The sequence below is a fragment of the Anolis sagrei genome, chromosome 3 (assembly GCF_037176765.1).
Source record: "Anolis sagrei isolate rAnoSag1 chromosome 3, rAnoSag1.mat, whole genome shotgun sequence".
Classification (NCBI taxonomy): domain Eukaryota; kingdom Metazoa; phylum Chordata; class Lepidosauria; order Squamata; family Dactyloidae; genus Anolis; species Anolis sagrei.
This window is the reverse complement of record NC_090023.1, coordinates 18,765,366-18,789,376: the sequence shown is the minus strand read 5'-3', so window position 1 is coordinate 18,789,376 and position 24,011 is coordinate 18,765,366. Positions and strand designations below refer to the sequence as shown.

The window sequence follows — 24,011 nt, the reverse complement described above, 5'->3', positions numbered from 1 at the left end:
ACCTTTACACATTATTAGTTCATCCTTCCTGAGTTTCTTATTCACACGAAAATATATATAACCTTTGTCAAAAATGAGTAAAATAGCATTTCCCACTTCAATGTATCAGAAATAATTTTCTCTTTCATTTACAATTTCTATAAAATGAAAGGTCAAGGCTGTTTGAGGATAGGAATCCTTGAAGAATTAGACCTTTGTAATGTGAATCCATATGATCTGCATTTTCTGGATGAATGTGCAGAAAATAGTTGGACTTCCCAAACTTTGCAGTGCCATTTTTGGCTGCAAAGAATGCCAAAGACATTTAATGGTGCATATTGAATAAAATAGGCAAATTTCTATTATGCATTCTTTGAGGAAAATATGCTCAAATGTATTTAAATGTATGGATCTTCATGTGGGTTTGAAAACCCACAGATTAATGAAACAATAGACATTTCATAATGAGTGCATGAGAAGTCAAGATAGGGTAGTGGTTTGAACATTGCCCCCCCCCCCTCCACAAAGCTGAATAAAATCCCACATGTTCTGCTTTGAACTGGGAGCACTTCCACACAGCCCTATATCCCAGAATATCAAGGCTGAAAATCCCATATTATCAGGTTTCAACTGGATTATCTGAGTCCACACTCAGATAATGTGGGATTTACTGCCTTGATATTCTGGGATATAGGACTGTGTGGAAGGGCCCTGGAATATATGGCAGTGTGAACTCAGATAACACACTTCAAAGCAGTTATTGTGGGATTTTCTACCTTGAAATTCTGGGTTATAGAACAGTGTGGAAGGGCCCTTGGACTGCAACCTTAAGACCAAAGTTTGAATCTCTGCTCATCCATGGAAACCTTGGGCAATTCAGACAAACTCAGTCCCCTTCTACACTGCCAGATAATCCAGGTTGCCAAAGTAGAAAATCCACATTATCTGATTTGAACTGGATTATCTTTGTCTACACTGACATATAATCCAGTTCAAAGCAGATAATGTGGATTTTATATGACAGTGTAAGGGGCCTCAGCTTCAGGGGAGACAATCTTCCTCTGAACAAATCTTGCCAAGAAAACCTCTTGATAGGTGCTCCTCAAGGTTGATAGGTGCTCCTCAAGGTTGCCATATGTTAGAAACTACTTGAATGCACACAGCAACAACAGTGAGCACATCTGAAATGGACATCAGATGGGAAAAGTGTGATCTGCCCATATTAATTAGAGAACAAGGTCATGAAAAGATAAAGAAACAGAGATCCCATGAGAATGATGGCATATTCACTCTGCCTTCCATCTTCCACCTCCTCTCCTTCAGGAGTCACCTTCCTCCTTCCCACCAATAGAGAGCAGAAGCAGCTGAGAAGGATATAGCTAATCCCCTATACTCAGATGCACAATTACACTGTCATCCACTGGGACATCCACATACTTCCCAGGAAGGTCAGATGAGCCAAAATGTATCCAGCTGTGTACTTAAAACTATTTGAAATCCAAAGCATTGCAATGAAAAGAAGCATTATTCCACCCAAAAAGAATGATAGTAAAAAAAATTCAGCCCCACTCAAATAGACATTTGGATGGCTGCTTGACAGACAAGGCCAAACCATTTTTTAGTGTTGATGCTCATCAGAATGAAATCTCTCACGTGCCCACATATTCTTCATATTTGGCCATTGAATCCACGGGATATAAAAAATATTTGTACCCTTGAGACATTGTAAAGAGTGGTTTTGTCTCAAGAGTAATCAGGTGTGTGAGGGCATTCTGTGGTTTCATTACACATTAAATTGGGAGGAGTCTTTTTTTGTTTGCAAGAAGTCCCCATGAATGAAGAAAAAACCCACCAAAATATGCAGGTACTCTCATATTATCATCTCTGGGAAGGAGGAGAAATTTGTACATCTCATATATGAGAATAAAATAAGCCAATATTCACATCCTTGCTAAGAAACTCTAGATCATGAGCAGAATTAGAACATCCCATTTGACAAAGAATTGGAGAACATCTAATTTTGTATTTTTAGTAAACATAGTAAACTATGTTCCCCAGATGACATGCCAGTATTTAACTAAGGGCCAATGGAAAATTTGAAAGCTTCCACAGAATTTTGTTATTACTTTTAGATTTAAGGGGTCAGGGAAGGAAGCTGTAATCACAAAAACGGGTTATGGTTCAAAGAATGCATACAATGGCAGGGGCAAGTTTTGTGTAGTGTCAAATTTTGGATTATAGATTCTGGCACCATGATAACACCCATAGAAACACCTCGAGAAGAATCCAAAAATGCTGTACTGATCAATTTCTCCATTTCTCTGTCTCTGCGTGTGTGTGGACACACACACTCACATACATAAACATACAGCTCTTAACAACACATTATTCTGGGAAAATCCTTTCTGCTCCTCCTACCATGAGTATCGTAGCTAAATTCAAGAGGTTTAGGGAATGACAGATGATGTCACTCATCCTGTCAATCAAAAGGACTTGGAGTTTAGATCCTGAGAGCCCTGAGTCCACTACATCACTGCTTAGGAGAGAATATATTTTCTCTGTCATCCTATTCCTTTAGCATTCCATCATGTGTGCAAGATACCATCAGCATTTAGCTAAAACAGTTTTCATTGACCTTTGCAGCAAAATCAAACATATGTATTTTTGGTCAGCCATCACCTATCCCAGTTCTTCAAAAACAGTGCAAAATTTCCACTTCCTGAGAGCCATAGTTTGTGCAAATACGACAACATACTGATAGGTCCTATGTGTATATCCAGGTCCAATGACAGGATTTCAATTTTGTTTAAAGAAACACATTAGATTTATTTCCTTCCTCCTCAGTTCTGCATTCTTCACATTGGTACCCCTTTATTAAATTATAAACATGTAAACAAATGCACTTTGCTGAAAAGACTGGATTCCAGTTGTTATGGGATGTCATTCAAATGGAACGCACAAATCAGGGAAAGCAGCAACGAAGTGTACAACCTTAAAACCTACATGATACCAGTACAGAGAGGCACCTGTTTGCATGTAACCTCCCTCTATTTCAGGGTATCGGTTTTCATTTGGTCATTGTTATTTAAAGCAGGGGAGGGTTTACTCTTCTGAGCTTCAGTCCCTCCTTTGGATGTGTCCTGAAAGAACAGCCGCGGCATCCACAGTGACAGCAGAATCCGTTTATATTCCTTCCGAAAGTTTTGGTTGAGAAGTCCATATATTATTGCGTTAAGGCAACTGTTGAAGTAGGCCATGAAGTAGCTCACGACAAACAACCATTCGGGAACTTTGGGTGCTATTTCCGTTGGGTTAATGGCTACCGCCAGTCCAATGAAGTTCAGGGGTGCCCAGCAAAAGGCAAAAATCACAAAGACGACAAACATGGTCAGAAAGTTTCGGAAGTCGCTCGGCTTCAGCCTCGGCTTGATTTCCGATTTGACTCGCCTCCTCACTTGGATCACCAGGATCCAGATCCGCAGGTAGCAGAAGCTCACGATGGTGATGGGGAGGATGAAATGGATGACGACGACCGCAATGGTGTAATAGGGACTAGCCGTCTGGGTGAATGTGCATGAATAGATGCGTTCGTCATACTTGAGAGAGCCAACGAAAAAATTTGGCACTGTTGCAATGACTGTCAGCACCCAGACCAGGCAGACGAAGAGCATGGTGTTCCACCAGCTGTACACTTTGTCGTAAGCAAAACTGTGGCATATGTAGCAGTATCTGTTTATTGCAATGGCGGTGATGTTGAAGATGGAACCAATGACGCTCAGCCCCATGACAAATCCACTTACTTTGCAGTGCGTATCCCCCATGGTCCAGCCATTGTGGAAAATGGCTGTGAGCACTAAGGGGTATGGGTACAAGGCCACCACTAAGTCGGCCAAGGCAAGGCTGACCACAAATGCATTACCTGGAGAGCAAAGACAAGAGAAAAAGAGAGAATGAGAACATGATTGAACATCCACAAGTCATTACAATAACAGAAAAGAAATAATTTCAAATTTCCACTTAATAATATCATAGGATGCCAGGGCTTGAATTATATCATTGTTGACCAATTGAATCAGTGGTACTTACTTACATGTTGACATAACATTTGGTGCATGTACTCAATTTGGGGCTAACCAAGAGAATTCAGGCTAAGGGTACATGGTGTATGTGAGAACCAAAGTCAAAATGATATATCCAAAAATTCTTTTCATTAAGCATTTGGTCATATAAGTCCTATAACTCAGAATATTAAGGCAGAAAATTCCACAATATCTGCTTTGAACTGAGTTATCTGAGTTCACGCTGCCACATATTCCAGTTCAAAACAGAAAATGTGGGATTTTATTCAGTTATGTGGAAGGGGCCTTATCTAGAGCTTGGAAAAAAGACTTTTTTTGAATTACAACTCTCCAAATACTCTAACAAGGCAGTGGTCATGCTAAGTAGAAAATTATGGGATTTAGTATCCAAATCAATGACTTAGAGTGTGTCTACACTGAAGAATGAAGTTTGACACCATCTCAACTCCCTTGGTCCTATGTTACAAAATGATGGGAAATTTTACAAGGATTTAGTCTTCTCTGTTCATGTCTCACAACCTGATGATTCCACTGTATTGATCAATGGCAGTGAAAGTAGTATCAAAGTGGCATTAATACTACAGTATAGATCATAGAATGATAGAATCATAGAGTTGGAAGAGACCTCGTTGGCCATCCAGTCCACCCCCCTGCCAAAAAGCAGGATAATTGCATTCAAAGCACCCCTGATAGATGGCCATCCGGCCTCTGTTTAAAAGCTTCCAAAGAAGGAGCCTCCACCACACTCCGGGGCAGAGAATTCCACTTCTGAACGGCTCTCAGAGTCAGGAAGTTCTTGCTAATGTTCAGATGGAATCTCCTTCTGATGCCCCATTACATTCCCCATTCTAAAACACTGATCATAAGGATGAAACCTAAGTTACTTGTGGAGATTTTCAATCAAGATGTATGGAGGAGGAGTATGTTTACACATATACTTTTTTTGCAGGGATGTTGATGGGAATGTCTCCCAAAAACCACCATGTCTTTTTGTTTGTGTGTCAGGAATGACCTGAGAAACTGCAAGTTGCTTCTGGTGTGAGATAATTGGCTGTCCGCAAGGGCGTTGCCTAGGAGACGCCCAGATGGTTTTGATGTTTTACCATCCTTGTGGGAGGCTTCTCTCATGTCCCCACATGGGGAGCTGGAGCTGACAGAGGGAGCTCAACCCGCTCTCTCTAAATTCAAACTGCTGAGCTGTTGGTCAGCAGTCCTGCCAACACAATTACACCACCATGGCTAAGAATGTGTGATGCTCCAAAGAGATATTCAAAACAAAATAGTGGCCATCACTAAGTTCTCTCTCCACCTTCCCCAAATAAATTCCTATAAATGCATAGTATAGACTCACTTAACAGGGATGATGAAATGGCATAGGGGTGGAAGAAGGTGAGGGATGATAAAAAGACAAATGCATTGACAGAAGGTGGGGCCAGCTTATAAAGTTCACTTAGCCTTGCCTCTGACACTGATGTGATGACACACATCAATCCACGTGAAAGATAAAATAACACCACCACCATCATCATTGGTATACATTCTGCTTGGGACTCACATCTTCATAAAGGGCCTTACATCTCCACCAAGGTAGCTTCACAACTTCCATATTTACTGGTGTGACATCACAACATAGGTGTACATTGATAGCCAATGGAGTGACTGGTGCACTATGGCCTCATATGGAATGGGTACCAATGCACATAGGGTTTTTACCAAAGAACATGGAAAGAAAGCTCCTCCACTATCTCCTTTGTACATCCCACCAATAATGCAGCAAAATCTGATGCTAGGGAAAGTGGGTGAAAGGAAAGAAAGGCTTTCAAAAGGCTTATTCTTTGATTTCCTTGAGATGCTTCGACCTCATCACTCTTTGTTTTCTTGGCAAAACAACTGAAACTCTTCAAATTATGTTCCTTCCAGCATTTGGCCCGATGTGCATGAAGTCATTTGTTTCAAAACAGCAGGATATAAATATTGGTATATCAAAGAAGGAGAGGATTTCACGAAGCAATGTCTTTTGTCTTGGCTCTTTACGTGATGAATATTAAATAAAGCCCTTAGCAATTTTCCAAAATGGATAGGAACAAACTTCTGTTATTCTCCTCCACTGATATGGGCTTAATGGAATTAGAAGTCAATAGACATCTGGAGGGCCACAGTTTCCTATTCCTTTCAAAGGCTGTGTCCACACTGCAGAATCAATACATTAACAACCATGGCTCAATACTGTGAAATTCTAGGATCTGCAGTATTGTGAGATATGTCCTCTTCTGCTCCCACAGCAAACTACAAATCCCAGGATTCCATGGGATGGAGCTATGGCACTTTAGTGGTATCAAATTGCAATACTTCTGCAGTGTAGATGTAATGAAAGATATTTATTTTATATCCTTTTGAGGAAAAAATGGAAAAATAAAAATGTTACATTCCTCCTAGTTAGGCAATTTTACGGTTTATAACTTTATAGTGCGGACTTTCTTGTTTTGCCACTTGATCTATTTGAAACTACTATAATAGCAACTCACTCCTTTTCGCTTGGTAGCAGAAAGGTCATTACAGCTACCTTATTTTTTAATGTAACTTCCCAAGCTTTGACATGAACTATATATCAGCCTGGCTGAACTAAAATCGGTAGCTTTTGTTTTACCGAATTTGTGTGATTCTTTTTCCTGAAAATATTCATCATTAAATGTGTTCTTGGTCTCTCTAGAGCTTTTCACTATTTCTATTTATCTATATCTATCTCTCTCCAATTTATCCTATGTCCCAGGGGTTCTCAAACTTTTTCAGCTGCAGAGCCCTTTTTGAAGTAAAAGTTTTTTGTGGAGCCCCAAGAAATGTTTATTATATTATATAACCCTAGCCGTCCCCTGCCACGTGTTGCTGTGGCCCACATGTGTGGGAGGTTTGGCTCAATTCTATCATTGGTGGGGTTCAGAATGCTCTGTGATTGTAGATGAACTATAAATCCCAGCAACCGCAACTTCCGAATGTCAAGATTCTATTTTCCCCAAACTCTACCAGTGTTCACATTTTGGGCATATTGAAGATTTGTGCCAAGTTTGGTCCAGATCCATCATTGTTTGAGTCCACAGTGATCTCTGGATGTGGGTGAACTACAACTCCAAAATCAAAGGACACTGCCCACCAAACCCTTGTAGTATTTTATGTTGTTCATGGGAGAACTCGATGCCAAGTTTGGTTCAATTCCATCATTGGTGGGATTCAGAATGCTCTTTGATTGTAGGTGAACTATAAATCACAGCAACTACAACTCCCAAATGACAAAATAAATATTTTTGAGCGAAGGAGATATATTGGGCTGTTAGGTGTCTTGTGTCCAAATTTGTTGTCAATTCGTCCAATGGTTTTTGAGTTCTGTTAATCCCACAAACGAACATTACATTTTTATTTATATAGATTAGTCACCCCCTGCCATGCGTTGCTGTGGCCCTGTCTGTGTATATGTCTTTTGTGTGTGTATGTATGTATATATGTGAATATATGTGGTTTTGCGCATGCACTATAATGCATTTTTTATTTTGTTGGCTTTTTAAGTCTTTTCCACTGTGTTTTCCAGTGTTTTTATGAGTGATGGTCACTCGTTGGCCTGATAGGTGTAGTGTTCAAATTTGGTGTCAGTTCATCCAGTGGTGTTTGAGTTATGGTAATCCCACAAACAAACATTACATTTTTATTTATATAGATTTTATTATATTATATTGTAGGAACTGCAGTCCACTCGAGGACCTCATGATTCCCACCTATGATGAGTTTCTGCCCTCATGTAAATGGGGTTTAGATTGGGTTGTTGTGAGTTTTCCAGGCTGTATGGCCATGTTCCAGAAGCATTCTCTCCTGATGTTTTGCCAACATCTATGGCAGGCATCCTCAGAGGTTGTGAAGTCTGTTGGAAACGAGGCAAGTGAGTTTATATATCTGTGGAATAATGCCCAGGGTGGGTTTAGATTCCTTGATAACATCATGTCCAAATGCTGACAGTTGTCTCATGGCATGAGCAAGTTAACTTGTACTAATGACCTTGTATACTTTTTGCGTTTGGAGTTGGAGCAGGGAAAATATATGGAGGCTCATAATAAACAGACTGAGGGGGTGCTGACTTGCTTGTACGGTCACATACTTTGGTTTTCTTTGTCTGCTTCTTCATTATTACACCTTTGGGAATTGCCTTGAGGAGGAAAATCCCAGCTTAAGAGCTCCTCGTATGTCCAGTGATGGGGAATTTGTTTCCCAGCCAAATGATAGTCAAGGTAGACTTTGTTTAAGGGGCCAATTTTGCCATTTGGTGATGAGGGAACACAAAGCCCACCATCAGCAAAAGGGCAGGAATGTTTATCTGCGATGTGCCATCTGTTACCTCATTTACCACCAGGAAACCTTATGCTCTAGCAGTAACATGTGTCACCGTCTGGCACCAAAAAAACCCATGGGGAAGCCCGAAACTGAACCCAGTGTTGGAACAACAAACCACTGCTAATTTAAAGTAATAATATCAACTAAATGCCTTCAGCCTAGCACTCTGTTATGTTCCGCATACCTGCTGGAAGGTTAAAACAGTTAGTGCAAGCCTCGGGATATTAACATCCCTCCGTTTCAGCCTGTTGACAATTATAACTGTGGTTTTCTCATAATGCAAATGTGTGTCATTAATATATTTGGCTGGTTAGGTTTTTGTTGTTGTTCTCTCAAACTCATTTCATCATATATTTTGTTCTGCGCCAGTCGGCAATAAGTCTCCTGCTTTCCCCACTGGGACCGGCTTTGCATAATATTGTATTTTAATATTTCAAAATGACAGAATACTGCATATGCACTTACTAAGCGACACAGAAAAGGGAGCTCCATTAATTAAGTTTCCATTTACTTTGGGCATAATCCTGCAAAAGAAAAGGTGCATATGAAGTCATCCTGTCTCCCCATCTACCCATAAGGGGAACCTATAACTACAAGACTTCAGGACAACAAAACATGGCTGAGATGTAGTTTTCCTGCCCTAATTTAAAAACAAGAAGCAGGTTTCATCTTTAAACCTGAATAGGGTTTCATTCAAAATGCATGAGATGAAGAGGATTAGAGAAGTAGATGGAGGATAAGATTACCAGTGGCTTCTAATTGTTTCAACACTGGAAGCAGTATGGTTGTCAATGCCACTTTTTAATAATAAGTAAATACTATGCTGACTGTAGCTGTACTTTTGGGCTGCTCCTGGGCTTCCCATAGGCATCTGGTTGCCCCCAGTGTGAACTGTGGCTCCAAGATCTCAGAAACTGGCCCTGAGTCTCATGGCTTGGATATGTCTTTCCAGTCTTTAGAGGGAGGGAGAGGTTTCTCAAGGTATTGAAAAGTGTGTGCATATCTGTATAAATAAAAATGTAATGCTTGTTTGTGGAATTAACAAAACTCAAAAACTACTGGATGAATTGACACCAAATTTGGACACAAGACACCTAACAACCTAATGTATGACCTTCACTAAAAAAATTGATTTTGTCATTTGGGAGTTGTAGCTGCTGGATTTATAGTTCACCTACAATCAAAGAGCATTCTGAACCCCACCAACGATGGAATTGAACCAAACTTGGCACACAGTTCTCCTATGACCAACAGAAAGGGTTTGGTGGGCAGTGTCCTTTGGTTTGGGAGTTGTAGTTCACCTACATCCAGAGATCACTGTGGACTCAAAAAATGATGGATCTGGACCAAACTCTACAAGAATACTCAATATGTCCAAATGTGAACACTGGTGGAGTTTGGGGAAAATAGAATCTTGACATTTGGGAGTTGTAGTTGGTGGGATTTATAGTTCACCTACAATCACAGAGCATTCTGAACACCACCAACAACAGAATTGGGCCAAACCTCTCACACAGAACCCCCATGTGGGCCACAGCAACGCATGGCAGGGGACGGCTAGTATCCATGGAAGATTGATATCCATGGGTGTGGAACTCATGGAAATGGAAGGGTGTGTTTTTCTTTCTAATTTGTTAGTGTATATTACCTGAATGTGCAACTTGTGTTGATAATTAATAATCAGTGTATCATTCTGAAGGACCTGTCTGCTCCCTCCAGTCTGCAAGGTGTCATCATCAATCTCAGGTTCTGGCCCTTTTGGATAGTTCCAATGTGCTGAACCTAACTGGACTTCTGCTTAATCCAGCAGAACCCTTCCTACATGCTTTTGGGATTGTGACCAAGATTGTGCTTGTGCAATTGAAATCAATGCTCTCATGGTTAAATGTGGTTGGACTTCATTGTGCAACAAACTGTGCTATGAGCTACATGAAACAAAGAAGATGCAATGGTTGTGCCTGTGACCCTAGCAAAAAAAGAAAGTGCAATGGCTTATAGTTATGTACCATTCAAACACGGACATATTTGTGCAACTCCATTTAACACAATCATGAACAGGGCTGTGCAAAATTATAATTAGTCTTGTAAGGCAGTTCAAATTTATTAAATGCATACTTACGTCACGATATCCGATAAGTGGGCATGGCCCGTGCCAAAAACTTAAGAATTGAAATTTACCCAATACTTTTTTCTTTGAATTTTGTAAACCTCAGAAGCCTCCCTTTCAGCTTCATTTTCACCATAAACAAGCAAAGCACAGCCAAAAACCTCAATCAATGGCTGATACCAAATGAGAGACTCCCCCCTGGGCACACAGAAAACTGGGTGACTTGGAAGGCACTGAACATACTGCGCTCTGGCACCACGAGATGCAGAGCCAATCTTAAGAAATGGGGCTACAAAGTGGAATCCATGACATGCGAGTGTGGAGAGGAGTAAACCGCTGACCACCTGCTGCAATGCAACCTGAGCCCTGCCCCATGCACAATGGAGGACCTCCTTGCGGCAACACCAGAGGCACTCCAAGTGGCCAAATACTGATCAAATGGCATTTAATCAACTACCAAGCTTGCAAACTTTGTGTTTTTTCTGTTTGTTTGTTTGTTTTGTTAAAAATGTAATACAAATGTCTGGTTGCTCCTGACATGATAAGTAAATAAACAGCCAAAAAGGCTGCCATTCCTCTTTAAATTAATGGCCTCTCGCCATTAGGAGAGAGAAGCAGCAAGGAGAAAGCAGAGTTGGCTGGGAAAGAGACTGAGAAAGCACAGAAATCTGGGAAATGTAGTTTGGGAAGGCGAGGAACCTTATGCCACAGAATTCAAAAGGCCTAACCCTAAATTACATTTCCAAGAATTCTGCTCAGCATCAGAATGCCCCAATCAGGGAAGATATTTATTTCTCCAAGCAGCAGCCAGTCAGAGTTTCAATAAATTTTGAATCTGCAAAGAGGACTGACTAATACTTCTAGTACATAAATCTCTGTGCTGCTCTGGGAAGAAATCCCTACATTGAAGTTCTATTGGTTAATATGAGAGATATTTAATGAAACAGTGGTTGTGTTTGTTTTAAAATATCAAAACTTTTAAAAAATCCTAAAATTAGTAGATGTATGAATATTTCCGACAGTAAGCAGAAATGATCCCCTGTTGTCTTGTGTCATTGTATGAAAATTTAAAGGAGATCAGTCTTGTAGTTTTTAAAATAAAAAAAATGTTGTTTAAAAAGTAAAAAGTATTAAAATGCCCCAAAAATCCATGGATAAGTAACGCATTCTGAAAGTTGATGGGCTAACAGTGGAAAATGTGTTCTAGTATTGTAGCAAGTTTTTTTCCCCAATAGCCATAAAAATTAGGGAGAAAGGAGCCCTTGAAGTTTCCCCACTTGCTCAATTACTAGAACGGAAAAGTAACGAAATTTGTTACTCTTGTTATAGTAATGAAATTTTCACTAACGATTCTTTAGAAACACTTAATTTTGTAATTAACTTTGTAATGAGTTTTGAAATATTATTTTCATCAATCACACAGCCATATTGAAGACACTTGTTGCACATCCCCCCCCCCCTCCAAAGTACACCATATTCTTATGGGAATTTACAGATTTATAAAACATCAACGGCATGCTGGATTGGGGGGGGGGGGTGTTTTGTACATGGATCTGTGTTAGGATTTGGTATCATTGGCACCTGCTGAGAACCTCTATAGAGCTGGGGTGGGTAGATGGGATGGCAAGGACAGCGGGAAGGGGTTATGGCAGTTGTTCTTACAATGGTGGTACTCCATCCATCTACCCCAGAAATCCATATAGCACTTGCCCTTTTACTCCTCCATCACCTGCCTCCCCCCCACCCCAAGTGAGTGAATGAATGAGTGAACAAGGGAATATACATGCAGTTGGGTTCAGCCTCCTGACCAGGACAGGTCCTTTTTGTGTGGGTTAAATACAGTTCAAGTTCGCCAAGATATTCATAGTTTCCCTCCTTTCTCAGAGGTCCTGAATTCCTAGTCTCCATGAAAGTGGAGTGTCGACTGTACAAACAAAACACGAAGTTTGCATGCTTGGTATTCCGTTAAATGTTCTTTGACCAGTAGCTGGCCACTTGGAGTGCCTGACAAACTGCTCCCTCAGACCGCTGAAAGTGAGTTCCAAATGGAAATTCTGCTGTCCTGAGACAAAATATCCAGTGCTCTGAAAGGCTCCAATTATTTAAAGAAATAGAAACTTTCCACTGCATTAAAACAAGAAAAATACACAAAGAACTTTCTTAATGATACTTATACATCTTACTGTATAAAGTTCCTTCTCCACTTAAACACTATTCATACACTTCTTCTGTTTAAGCAAACCTATTAATTATCAAAACCTATAGTTAACATTCTATGTTCTTATTATGTTATGTGCAGTGTTCTACTTCTTGATTAGCTGTAGCAGGGCTATAGGTTAGTTGATCGTTTCCATATCATTTAATACGTCTAAAAAGTCTCCAAATGGAAAAATTCCCCAAACCTCTGTCATCATCATCATCGCCAACAACAACGCCATCACTGCCCAAAAGCTTGAAATTCACGCACAAAAGCGGCTCCTTTCCTTTCCCTGAGGATAATCTCATCCAGCATTAATCAAGGTGCGATTATAATGACTCTCTGTTGCCACCTTGTGTCTCCTTTAAAATGTATGAAACAAATTATCTCATGGAATCCAAAGGAGGATTTCATAAAGATTATTTTCAGATCACAAGGAAAATTTACAACCTTGAAAGAATGACGGAGAACCTGCGTTGGAAATGTCATTTTGACAACATAGTCACAGCGCTGTACCAGCATCTCCTGATTATACCCTTCAAAAACTCTAACTTTTAAATCATGGAGCCCCTCAATGGAAAACTGCTGGCCTTTTGGTGAGCAAGTTCAGCAGCTCAGTGGTTTAACCTGCTGTGTCACCAGGGGTCCCCCAAACATGCATGTGTGTGTGTGTGTATGTGTGTGTGTGTGTGGTTGGAATTACAATAAAAATGTACCTGTTCTGACTTACATACAAATTCAACTTAAGAACAAACCTACAGAGTCTATCCTGTTTGTAATTAGACTACCATCTAAGCATAATGGAGAAAGACTTTGGTTAGACCACACATGGAATATTGTGTCCAATTCTGGGCACCACAATTCAAGAGAGATATTGACAAGCTGGAATGTGTCCAGAGGAGGGAGACTAAAATGATCAAGGGTCTGGAGAACAAGCCCTATGAGGAGCGGCTTAAGGAGCTGAGCATGTTTAGCCTGAAGAAGAGAAGGCTGAGAGGAGATATGATAGCCATGTATAAATATGTGAGAGGAAGCCACAGGGAGGAGGAAGCAAGCTTCTTTTCTGCTTCCTTGGAGACTAGGATGCGGAATAATGGCTTCAAACTACAAGAGAGGAGATTGTATCTGAACACGAGGAAGAACTTCCTGACTGTGAGAGCCGTTCAGCAGTGGAACTCTCTGCCCCGGAGTGTGGTGGAGGCTCCTTCTTTGGAAGCTTTTAAACAGAGGCTGGATGGCCATCTGTCAGGGGTGATTTGAATGCAACATTCCTGCTTCTTGGCAGGGGGTTGGACTGGATGGCCCATGAGGTCTCTTCCAACTCTTTGATTCTATGATTCTATGTCTCCTAATCTCTGTTATCTAGATGCTAATGTTGATGGGCAAATACCAGATTTTCCCCAATTCTCTTGTTTGATCCTTTAGCTTTAAAGTGGAGAGGAACTAGACTGATTTTCATATGGAGGTCTTCATGACACCACAGAGGTGAACATTTGGATAATCATGAGATGGAGAATCTTCAGTCAAATAGTAAACCACTGCCTTTATCATTGGCTGACAGGTGGTGCAGCAGTCATGTATAGCCAGCTCTCCACATTTGTGGATTTGACATTTGCGGATTTGATTATTCACAGCTTTGACTAAAATGTTCTCTCTAGGAATCTCTGGGTTCTCCACTGTGACTGTAGTTGTTTCTCAAGTATTCAACAAAACACACCTGCTCACTTCCTAACAATATGTAGCCCTGTTGTTGTATACACTTAAAGCATATATGCCAGGACCTGCCATTTGAATATTAGCTTACATAGAAATTATGACACCTTGTTTGGTTCAGGAGGTCTAATACAAGAGAGCATTTGTTAAACCAAATTAATTGTTCATAAGAGCATCATTTCTGTGAAATAAGGTTTCCAACACTCTGTCCTTGTGAACCGCCCCAAATAGTTTTGTAGAATCACACAAGCAACATCAAAGAAATGGAAGGGATAGAGCCAGCATGGTGTAATGGTTTGAGCATTGACTATGATTTGGGCTCTTTCTACATGTCATATGAAATCCAGATTATCTGCTTTGAACTGGATTATATGGCAGTTTGGATTTATAATCCATTTCAAAGCAGGTAATGTGGATTATTGGAGCCCTTGATGGTGTAATGGGTTAAAACCCTTGTGCCAGCAGGACTGAAGACCAAAAAGTTGGAGGTTCGAATCTGGGGAAAGCACAGATGAGCTCCCTCTGTCAGCTCCAGCTCCTCATGCAGGGACATGAGAGAAGCCTCCCACAAGGGTGGTAAAACATCAAAAACATCCAAGCATCCCCTGTGCAACATCCTTGCAGACAGCCAATTCTCTCACACCAGAAGCAACTTGAAGTTTCTCAAGTTGCTCCTGACACACGCACAAAAATGTGGATTATTTCCTTTTATCATCTGGATTATATGGTAGTGTAGACTGAGCCTAAGATACCAAGGTTTGAATCCTCATTTTGGCCATGGACCTTGGTCACAATTCTCAGCCTCAAAAGAAAACAAAGGCAACCTCCCTCTGAATTAATCTTGACAAGAAAACCCTGTGAAAGGTTGCCCGAAGATTGCCATAGGTCAGAAACAACATGAGGGCACAGAATAGAATAATAGAATCATAGAGTTGGAAGAGACCTCATTGACCATCCAGTCCAACTCCCTGCCAAGAAGCAGGACAATCACATTCAAAGCACCCCCAACAGATGGCCACCCAGCCTCTGTTTAAAAGCCTCCATAGAAGGAGCCTCCACCATACTTCAGGGTAGAGAGTTCAACTGCTGAACAGCTCTTACAGTTAGGAAGTCCTTCCTAATGTTCAGGTGGAATCTCCTTTCCTGTAGTTTGAAGGCATTGCTTTGTGTCCTCATCTCCAGGGCAGCAGCAAAAAAGCTTGTTCCCTCCTCCCTATGACTTCCCCTCACATATTTATACATGGCTATCATGTCTACTCTCATAGCAATAAAGAGGACCCTATCACCTAAGAAGACCATATGAAGCACTGTCAAAGAAGTTTGTTTTAGCTGTTTCAAGACAGATCAAAATAATACACCACTTTTTGACTACTTCGGAACTAATATATGCATGGTAAGCATCATAATTGGTAAGAAGTTAGGCGAGTAAGATATACTCTCACTGATCTCAGATTTCCATGTGTTGAGGATTTGAGATGCGCAGGAGTTTGAGAATCACATGTTATGTGATCGGGAGTCACACCATAACACTGGAGTCAATTAGGAATTTTCCATGATTCAACATGACAGATCAATATTGAATTCCACTGTTAACCACAGCATAACCCAAGCACGCCCCAGGCATTCAGGACACATGACACCAATGTCCATAAAACATGATTAACAACTGTAATAATTTAACTCCCTTTTCCCTTCCTGACTGGCATAAATCTCTGAACGAAGCATCAAAATCGCAGGCGGAGTCCAGTCCTAGAGATCAAGTCTGCCAACAGGCATGCCAAGTAAGAGGAGCACTCCATCACTCTCATAAGCGACCATTAAATCACAACACTGCAGGTATGCTATAAAACACATTGAGAGCCTCTGTTAACATCCTCCCAGTGGATCAGCAGCAGAGAGTACTTTACAGTGGTTGTATTTGTAGTCAAAACACACTGCGAGCATTCATTACCCTGCAGGGAACTTGACAGATTTCCACTCCTACTTGTGCATTCAGCTCCCTGCTATGGTGGAAGTACCTAGCAGATTTGCAATTTATAGCTCTGTACTTACAGAAACAAAATATTTTTTTTCTTGGAGGAGCAGAGTCAAGACCCCTTCCATTTTTTTTTTTGGTAAGAAATTTGTTCACCAGCTGAGACTCTACTTGACATTCCACTAGTGAAACTTTTTTGTGGTTATGATGGACGGAAGAATTTGGCATTTCCATTCCCACCCTGAGGCACGTATTTCATTTTTTGGCTGTTGACTCCTTCACATGGCCATTCAGTGGGTAAAATAGGCCGGAATCACAGGGACAGCCAAACAACCAGCCAGCACTTCTTACTGCTGCCAGCAAAAGGGAGGAGGGACGCTACACTTGGATGAAGCATCAGAGGAATGGGAGTACCTGGCCATCTTTTGCCCTTGCCTTATCCTCCTCTGGCCAGTAAATGACAATAGGGATAGAAGCCCAGCCAGAAAGTGTGGGTATGCCCGGGAAAAACTTATGATCTGCCATCTTGGCCTATATATGTCCCATATTATCTGCTATGATGGACATATGCTTTTCGAGGTCTCAGGTCAAAGACTTTCCTCATCTCTTCTGCTTAACACTCTTCTATCAGGTATGTGTGTATAAAAGCCTTCAAATCACTTATGGCAACCTCATGTATTTTGTAAGGTTTTCCTAGGTAAAGAATACTCAAACTGGTTTTGCCACTTCCTTCCTCTGAATTACAACTTAGAAGAGAATGTGGGCATCTCCTTTCCAAGATCTAACTAGGGTTGACTCTGCTTCTGAGATCAGACAGCATCCAATCTGGTTCTTTCAAGAACTGCAGAAGTCAAATTCCCTCTTTATATTACGTCTGGGACTACAACTGCTAAGAATGGCCAGCAAGCATGTTAACTGTGATGTGTCTAGAGGAGTAGTTCCCAACTTGTGGTCTGTGTACCATCAATGATCCACAAGAACAAAATTATGGTCCACGGCCGCACCTTTACTACACCGTTGTCTTGAAACCATGCGGCCATAAGTGCAACTGGTCTTGTGAAACCCTCTTATACTGCTGAGGCAACAGGGATATCTGGAGGTGGTAGGCTGACTAGCCATGTAAGATTACTACTACCACATCAGCTATAGATTATTAAATATGGTTTTCTGTGGGTGAAAAGATAGCAACTACTGGATGGCATATGTTCTGCATCAGAAACTAGAGCTGGTGTGGTCTATCCAATGCAATTTTCTGAATCACCACCCCAAATAACCAAACTGAATCTAAAGTTGACCAAAAACCAATTTGTAACCCTATTGGTACCAATGTTGGACAGTTGTCCCTGTTTGAGTGGTTCCTGATCAAGTGGTCCCTGGTCAAAAAAAAGGTCTACTGGTCTAGAACAAAGGTGTTATAACATGTGCCTGCTCCTACTGAAAGATTTTTATTTTAGATGAGGACCCAGCACTTCCAACAAGTAGTAACCATCTAGAGCTGCTACAGCCCAGGGCACTAGAGGCATTCAGGGGCTCTCAGGAGGGAGAACAAAATATTTGTCACCTCCAGGTAAGGAAAGATATGTGGCAGGCACAACTACTCCCAAGACACCAATGCCTAATGGGAGTCCAGACTGGCTATACCTATAAGGACTTTGCTACAGTGAACACTCATCTGAAATAAAAGTATTCTTGTGTGGAGAACCCTTTCTCCTAGCTAGAACGCTTGAGGTTCCTAAGGGTGAAGGGATGGTTGAAGTAATATCCAAACCAAGGTCTTATCAGCTAATTTGCATTTCCGTAACATTTAACTTTTACCATGTTTTGGTGTGCTGTCATCTGACTGTGAACTGTTATCATCTCTTACTTTGAATTCCTGCATTTTCAAGTAAAGGAACTTGAGGCCTGCTCTGTGGCTTGCCCAACCCTCCAGCAAGATTCTGTTTGTTTTGAGTTTGCCTCAGTTCTCAGAGATTGGCCTTAGAGACATAGTACTGCTCTTGATTTTAAACTGTTAGATCCTGCTACTTGGATTTCCCCACCTAGAACTAGAACAGGTATAAGCATTGGACTTATCCTTAGAAGCATTTTTAGAAACCTTCAAGGTCTATTTTTAAATTTCAGTTCCATCTCTAACAAATGGAAATGTGGGCTGAAACGCTTTCTTTGGAGACATATCTGTATCTTGTAGCTAGCTATGTACGAGGGGCATTCATTAAAGATTTCCCCTGACCCACTTCCTGTGGACTGAGAGCAATGAAACTTGGCACAGTTATGAGTCCTCCACAGGTGCCACCTAGGGACACACATTTCTCCCATCTTTTTAAGCAACTGTAAACACCTCGCTTGTAGGAGTTGACAGGTTGCTCCAAAAGCCACATCGTGACATCAGAAATCATCATCTGAAAAATGCTTGCTCTTCAAAAATAACTTCATTGTTGGAAAAAGGTGGACGTCCGATAGTGCGAGGTCAGGTGAATAAAGAGGATGAGGTAGAATTTCAAAGCCACAGGAACATGCATCAATTTGGGCAACATGTGAGTTGGGAACTGGTGCATTGTCTTGCAGAAGGCAGACATCGTTGATGAGCATGTCACATCTCTTGGTTTTGATGGCCTCCCGAAACTTCTGCAGCAGTGAAGCATAGTGTGCGCCAGTGATCATGGTACTCTTTGCGAGGAATTCCATCAATACTGCTCAGTGTTGTTCCCAAAATACTGTGAGCATGACCTTGCCTGCTGAGAGTTGGACACATGCCTTCTTTGGAGGTGGCGAGTCATGATGCTTCCATTGCATCAACTAGACCTTAGTCTCAGAATCATAGTGATGAATCTAGCTTTCATTCTGTGTGATCAGTCTGTTGAAAAAGTCCTCCTGGTTTCCATGGCACGTCATTGTCAACAGAGCAAGAGAGCATTCAACTTGTTCCTTCTTCTGGAAAGGTGTGAGCAGCTGGGGGACCCAGCGAGTGGATACCCTATGCACATGAAGATGGTCTTGGATGATTTTTCCCCCAGGGATCTCACCTTAATCTTGACATTTTGGACTAGGTGACAAATGATTATGTGGCTATTTTCCAAAATGACAACCTCCACTTGCTGGATGGTGTATTTATCAATAGCAGAATGGAGTTGACCTGGAATTGGAACTGTTTCCATCCAAGTCCAACCATATTTGAATTGACGAAGCCAGTTCTTGACTACATCATATGATAGAAATCATCACCATAAACCTCTTTCATCTCACTGAATATTTCCTTTGGTATGAAGCCTTTCAAGTAAAGGAACTTGAGGACTGCTCTGTATTACACTGGGTCCATTATCAAACCTCACAACACTTCAGCACCTGTAAAATCAACATTGTTATCAGTTCTGAGTTTTAGATTGGCATGTAACCTATAGAGACTTATATCATTACACATGTGCAGTTTCAGTGTCCTGTGATAGATAGAAGTGGGTCGGGGGAAATCTTTAATGAATGCCCTATATCTTTAGCTACATCTCCCAATGTTACACCATGCCCCAAAACACACTGTAAAAAGTGCAGATACCACCACCCAAACACAATGATTTATGTGTTGCCAAAGGACAGAGGTATCAATGAGGATGTGTCCAGCTATTTTCCTTTAGCTGGACACACAGCAATAGTTTTCAGAAGGAATCTCCAGAGGTTCTTACATCATTGCCGCAGATCATGTCCTTGTAGCGCATCTACCTAAAGCTAAGAGAGCAATGTCAATCTGCAACCCAGGGCTATTTTTCTGTTCCTCAATATAATTTTGTTGCTTTCAAGTACTTTATAGAAGTGTGTACAGCATTTACACCCTCCCTCTCCCCAGGGCACCCAATACCTAGAATGGGTCTTTATGAAAACCTCTGTATATTGAAAAAAACTTCTATTGGATCTAAAAAACATCATTCAAATCCCCCCCCCCTTTCCAGAAGATATTTGAGAGCAAGTAATTTTTATTTAAAGAACTTTAAAGTAAGTGGTCCTCCTAGATCTCCTGTCCCTGGACTCTAGTAGTTTCCCCCTACAGGTTAAAGGAAAATAGCTGGATGTATCCATCTCATCTAGTTGCTCTCTGACACAAAGATATAGGCATGTTCAAGGGCATCTGTTTATCTTACATTATGGTTGGGGGGATTTTTGTTACTACATGGTCAGAATAGAATTCTGTTTTCATACAACAATGAAAAGGTGAACTGCGGCGATGTCACGATTTACCAAAAAGATACTAGTCAGCCATTGTATCTTCCAGCAGCTCTCAAACTCTTATCCTTGAAGACAAGTGTTTTGACACACGAGGACACTCCATTTAGATGCTAATGGTTATGAGGGTTTTTTAAAAAAACTTTGAAGACTGCTTTCCTCCAATCTGTTGTGCATTTGGGGGGCAAAATTTTCCTATTTTACACACACACACACACACACAAACAGTATATATCTTGCGCTGCATAGTGTAAAAATACAACTCCAAGCACAAAAACTACTTTGTGTCCTATTAAAGCCAGGAAGCCCGCATATTTCCAATCCTTCGCTTCCCTCCTCAGCTGAGAACATTGCAGCTTGATACTGTGAGTAACTTCATTATGAATACTATGCACACTTGTGCATTCTTTTTTATATGTGAGGTTCATCCATTTCAGTGTTTCTCACTCTGGATCAGGACTCCTGGAGGGGGGGGGGGGTTGCAAGGGGGTGTCCAAGGTAGCACAAAAAAACATCGGGAAACAATATTTTCTGTTGGTCATGGCGGTTCTGTGTGCGAAGTTTGGCGTAATTCTATAATTGGTTGGATTCAGAATGCTCTTTGTATTTAGGTGAACTATTTATCCCAGTAACTACAACTCTCAAATGTCAAGGTCTATTTTCCCCAAACTCCACCAGTGTTCACATTTGGCATATTGAGTATTTGTGCCAAGTTTGGTCTATATCTATCATTATTTAAGCCCACAGTGCTCTCTGGATGTAGGTGAACTGCAACTCCAAAACTCAAGGTCAAAGCCCACCAAACCTTTCCAGCATTTTCTGTTGGTCATGGGAGTTTTGTCTGCTAAGTTTGGTTCAATTCCATCATTGGTGGGGTTCAGAATGCTCTTTGATTGCAGGTGAACTATAAACCCCAGCAACTACAACTCCCAAATTACAAAATAACCCCCCCCCCCAAAACCCCACCAGTATTCAAATTTGGATGTGTCAGGTATTTGTGCCAAATTTGGTCCAGTGAATGAAAATACATCCCGAATATCAGATATTTACATTACAATTCATAACAGTAGCAAAATTACAGTTATGAAGTAACAACGAAAATAATTTTATGGTTGGGGAGTCACCACAACATGAGGAACTGTATTAAGGAGTTGCGGCAGAAGGAAGGTTGAGAACCACTGGTCCATTTAATCTTTTGGCTTCTGTGCTCTACTGAAATATGGTTTCATTTTTGTGTAGCTTAAAAACTCCTTCAAATAGTGTCCCCTCCACATGTGGACAAAAGTGTTCGTTCTGTAGAAGAATTAGGAAGCTAACAGTAAACAATATTTAGACAGAAAGAAAGGGGAAAGAGAGGAGGAAAGAAAAGGAGAAAATGAATCCTTCTTCCCATCTATGGGGTCCTTTGCAGACATAGAGCCAAAAGCATGGCTATCCCTAACAATAAAAAGAAAGGCAGAGATTGAAAAACCTTTATATTCTCTTTTTAATAGAAGTTGCATAAGAGCCACAAAAGAGGATTAAGCAGCCTCTAGATTAGCTAGCTTAAGACATAATTATGGGATTTTGATATTAGTTTAATAGTTATTTATTTATTTTTGCTCCAAGTTTGAAGCTGAAGTGGATGAAATAAAAAAAAAACAAGTTGTCAACTGACAGATTCTCATTGGAGAGTACAGGCTCTGTCGGCGCACATGGGTTTCTCTGCACCATGAAATGACCACAGCTTAAATGTCATTAACAGTATTGTGTGATTAACCAGTATCGCATTATAATCCTGCGTACTAAGAGGAATGTAAAAAGTGTGTAGTTGCAAACAGGAAAGAGAAATGCCTGTTCTTGGCACCATTTACATTCTTTATCATGTTTGCTTAAGTGTGAATGGCTGAGACCTTACATCTTGCTTGACCAGTGTAAAGCTGCATTCATTCTAGAGCCAAAAATGCCAGTGCAATTCCAGGCTGCATAAATAGAAGCATTGTGTCAAGACTGAAAGAAGTAATAGATCCACTCTTTCTGCTTTGGTCAGACCTTACTTGGAATACTGTGTCCAGTTTGTTACAGTAAGTCGTAACAGGATCAAGTATGTGTGTGTTAAAGAAAACCTTATGCTGTTAATTATTATATTATGAAGCTTTTAAACAGAAGCTGGATGGCCATCTGTCAGGGGTGCTTTGAATGCACTATTCCTGCTTCTTGGCAGGGGGTTGGACTGGATGGCCCATGAGGTCTCTTCCAACTCTATGATTCTATGATTCTATGTGCAGCTGCTAATGTAGGTCAACTAGTAAGTTTGGACCACACCCGGTGGGGTATAACTGTATGGTTTTTAGAATACAGTTTAGCTGTTGCTCTGAGGAGCCTTTGCTCAGGCATTTTGCTCAACCATTTCTACTGCTCTCTCATTTGGATGAAGACGAAGAAGCCTTATTCTGTATTGCTTACAAAGACTATGTAAGTTTGTTGCACTGTTTGTAACATTGCAAGTTTATGTTTTAACTCTACTGATAAAGAGTAAAGTTTTTCTGTTCTTTTTCCTCTTGCCTGGGTGTAATGTTATTGTGTCTTCTGCATTGGACTTGACTGAAATACACTTACCACAACACAGTTCTGGGCAAAGCAATTCAAGAAGGATATTGACAAACTGGAAGGAGTCCAGAGGAAGGTGACCAAAATGATCAAAGGAGGGGCTGAGTATGTTTAGCCTGGAGAAGAGAAGATTAAGAGGTAGCATCATAGCTCTCTTTAAATATTTGAAAGGATGTCACATTGAGGGGGGACAAACTTATTTTATGTTCTAATTCTTGTTTTTTTAATTTGGATTTTGTATTTTATATAATGGAAACTGTAGCTTGGTTAATAGGTTGTTGTAGGTTTTTTTGGGCTATATGGCTATGTTCTAAAAGGAGATAATGCTTCTAAAATATGGCCATATAGCCTGAAAAACCTTCAACGACTCAGTGATTCCGGTTATGAAAGCCTACGACAATAGCTTGATGAATGTTTGGTATAATTCCATGAGTTTGGCATTCCTGTCTTGTTGGTTTGAGGAGAAGCAATTTTAATGCCAGACTTCATTGTAAGTTATGGATTTGGTGATGTTTTCAGGATAGAAAGTGTAAATATGGAAATATATATTGTTGTCAGTGCATTTGTGGTGTGGTGTGGTGTGGTACTGAGGTGTCTGGTGGTGTCCAGAAAGTGGACTTGGTCTGTTGATAGTTCCAGGCTGTGATTGATTAATTAATTAATTAATTAATTACAAGTATTCAACCAAATAAAAGTTGCAATTATGTATCAAAGGCACTCCAAATAGTTGTTACCCTTATTGTTACATGTTTAAATAATAAAGTAAAGTACTTTTAAAAGTAAGGCAAA

At 40.7% G+C, this 24,011-nt stretch overlaps 1 protein-coding gene across 1 annotated transcript in view; it reads right to left on the bottom strand.

Moving 5' to 3' along the window:
• Nucleotides 1-2,779: 2,779 nt before the first annotated feature.
• Nucleotides 2,780-24,011, bottom strand: part of MTNR1B (melatonin receptor 1B) — a 64,498-nt gene continuing 43,266 nt past the window's right edge. Inside the window, exon 2 of the mRNA XM_060771114.2 lies at nt 2,780-3,898. Coding sequence (XP_060627097.2) covers nt 3,027-3,898 — 872 coding nt within the window. The 3' untranslated portion in view covers nt 2,780-3,026. The remainder of the gene's footprint in view (nt 3,899-24,011) is intronic.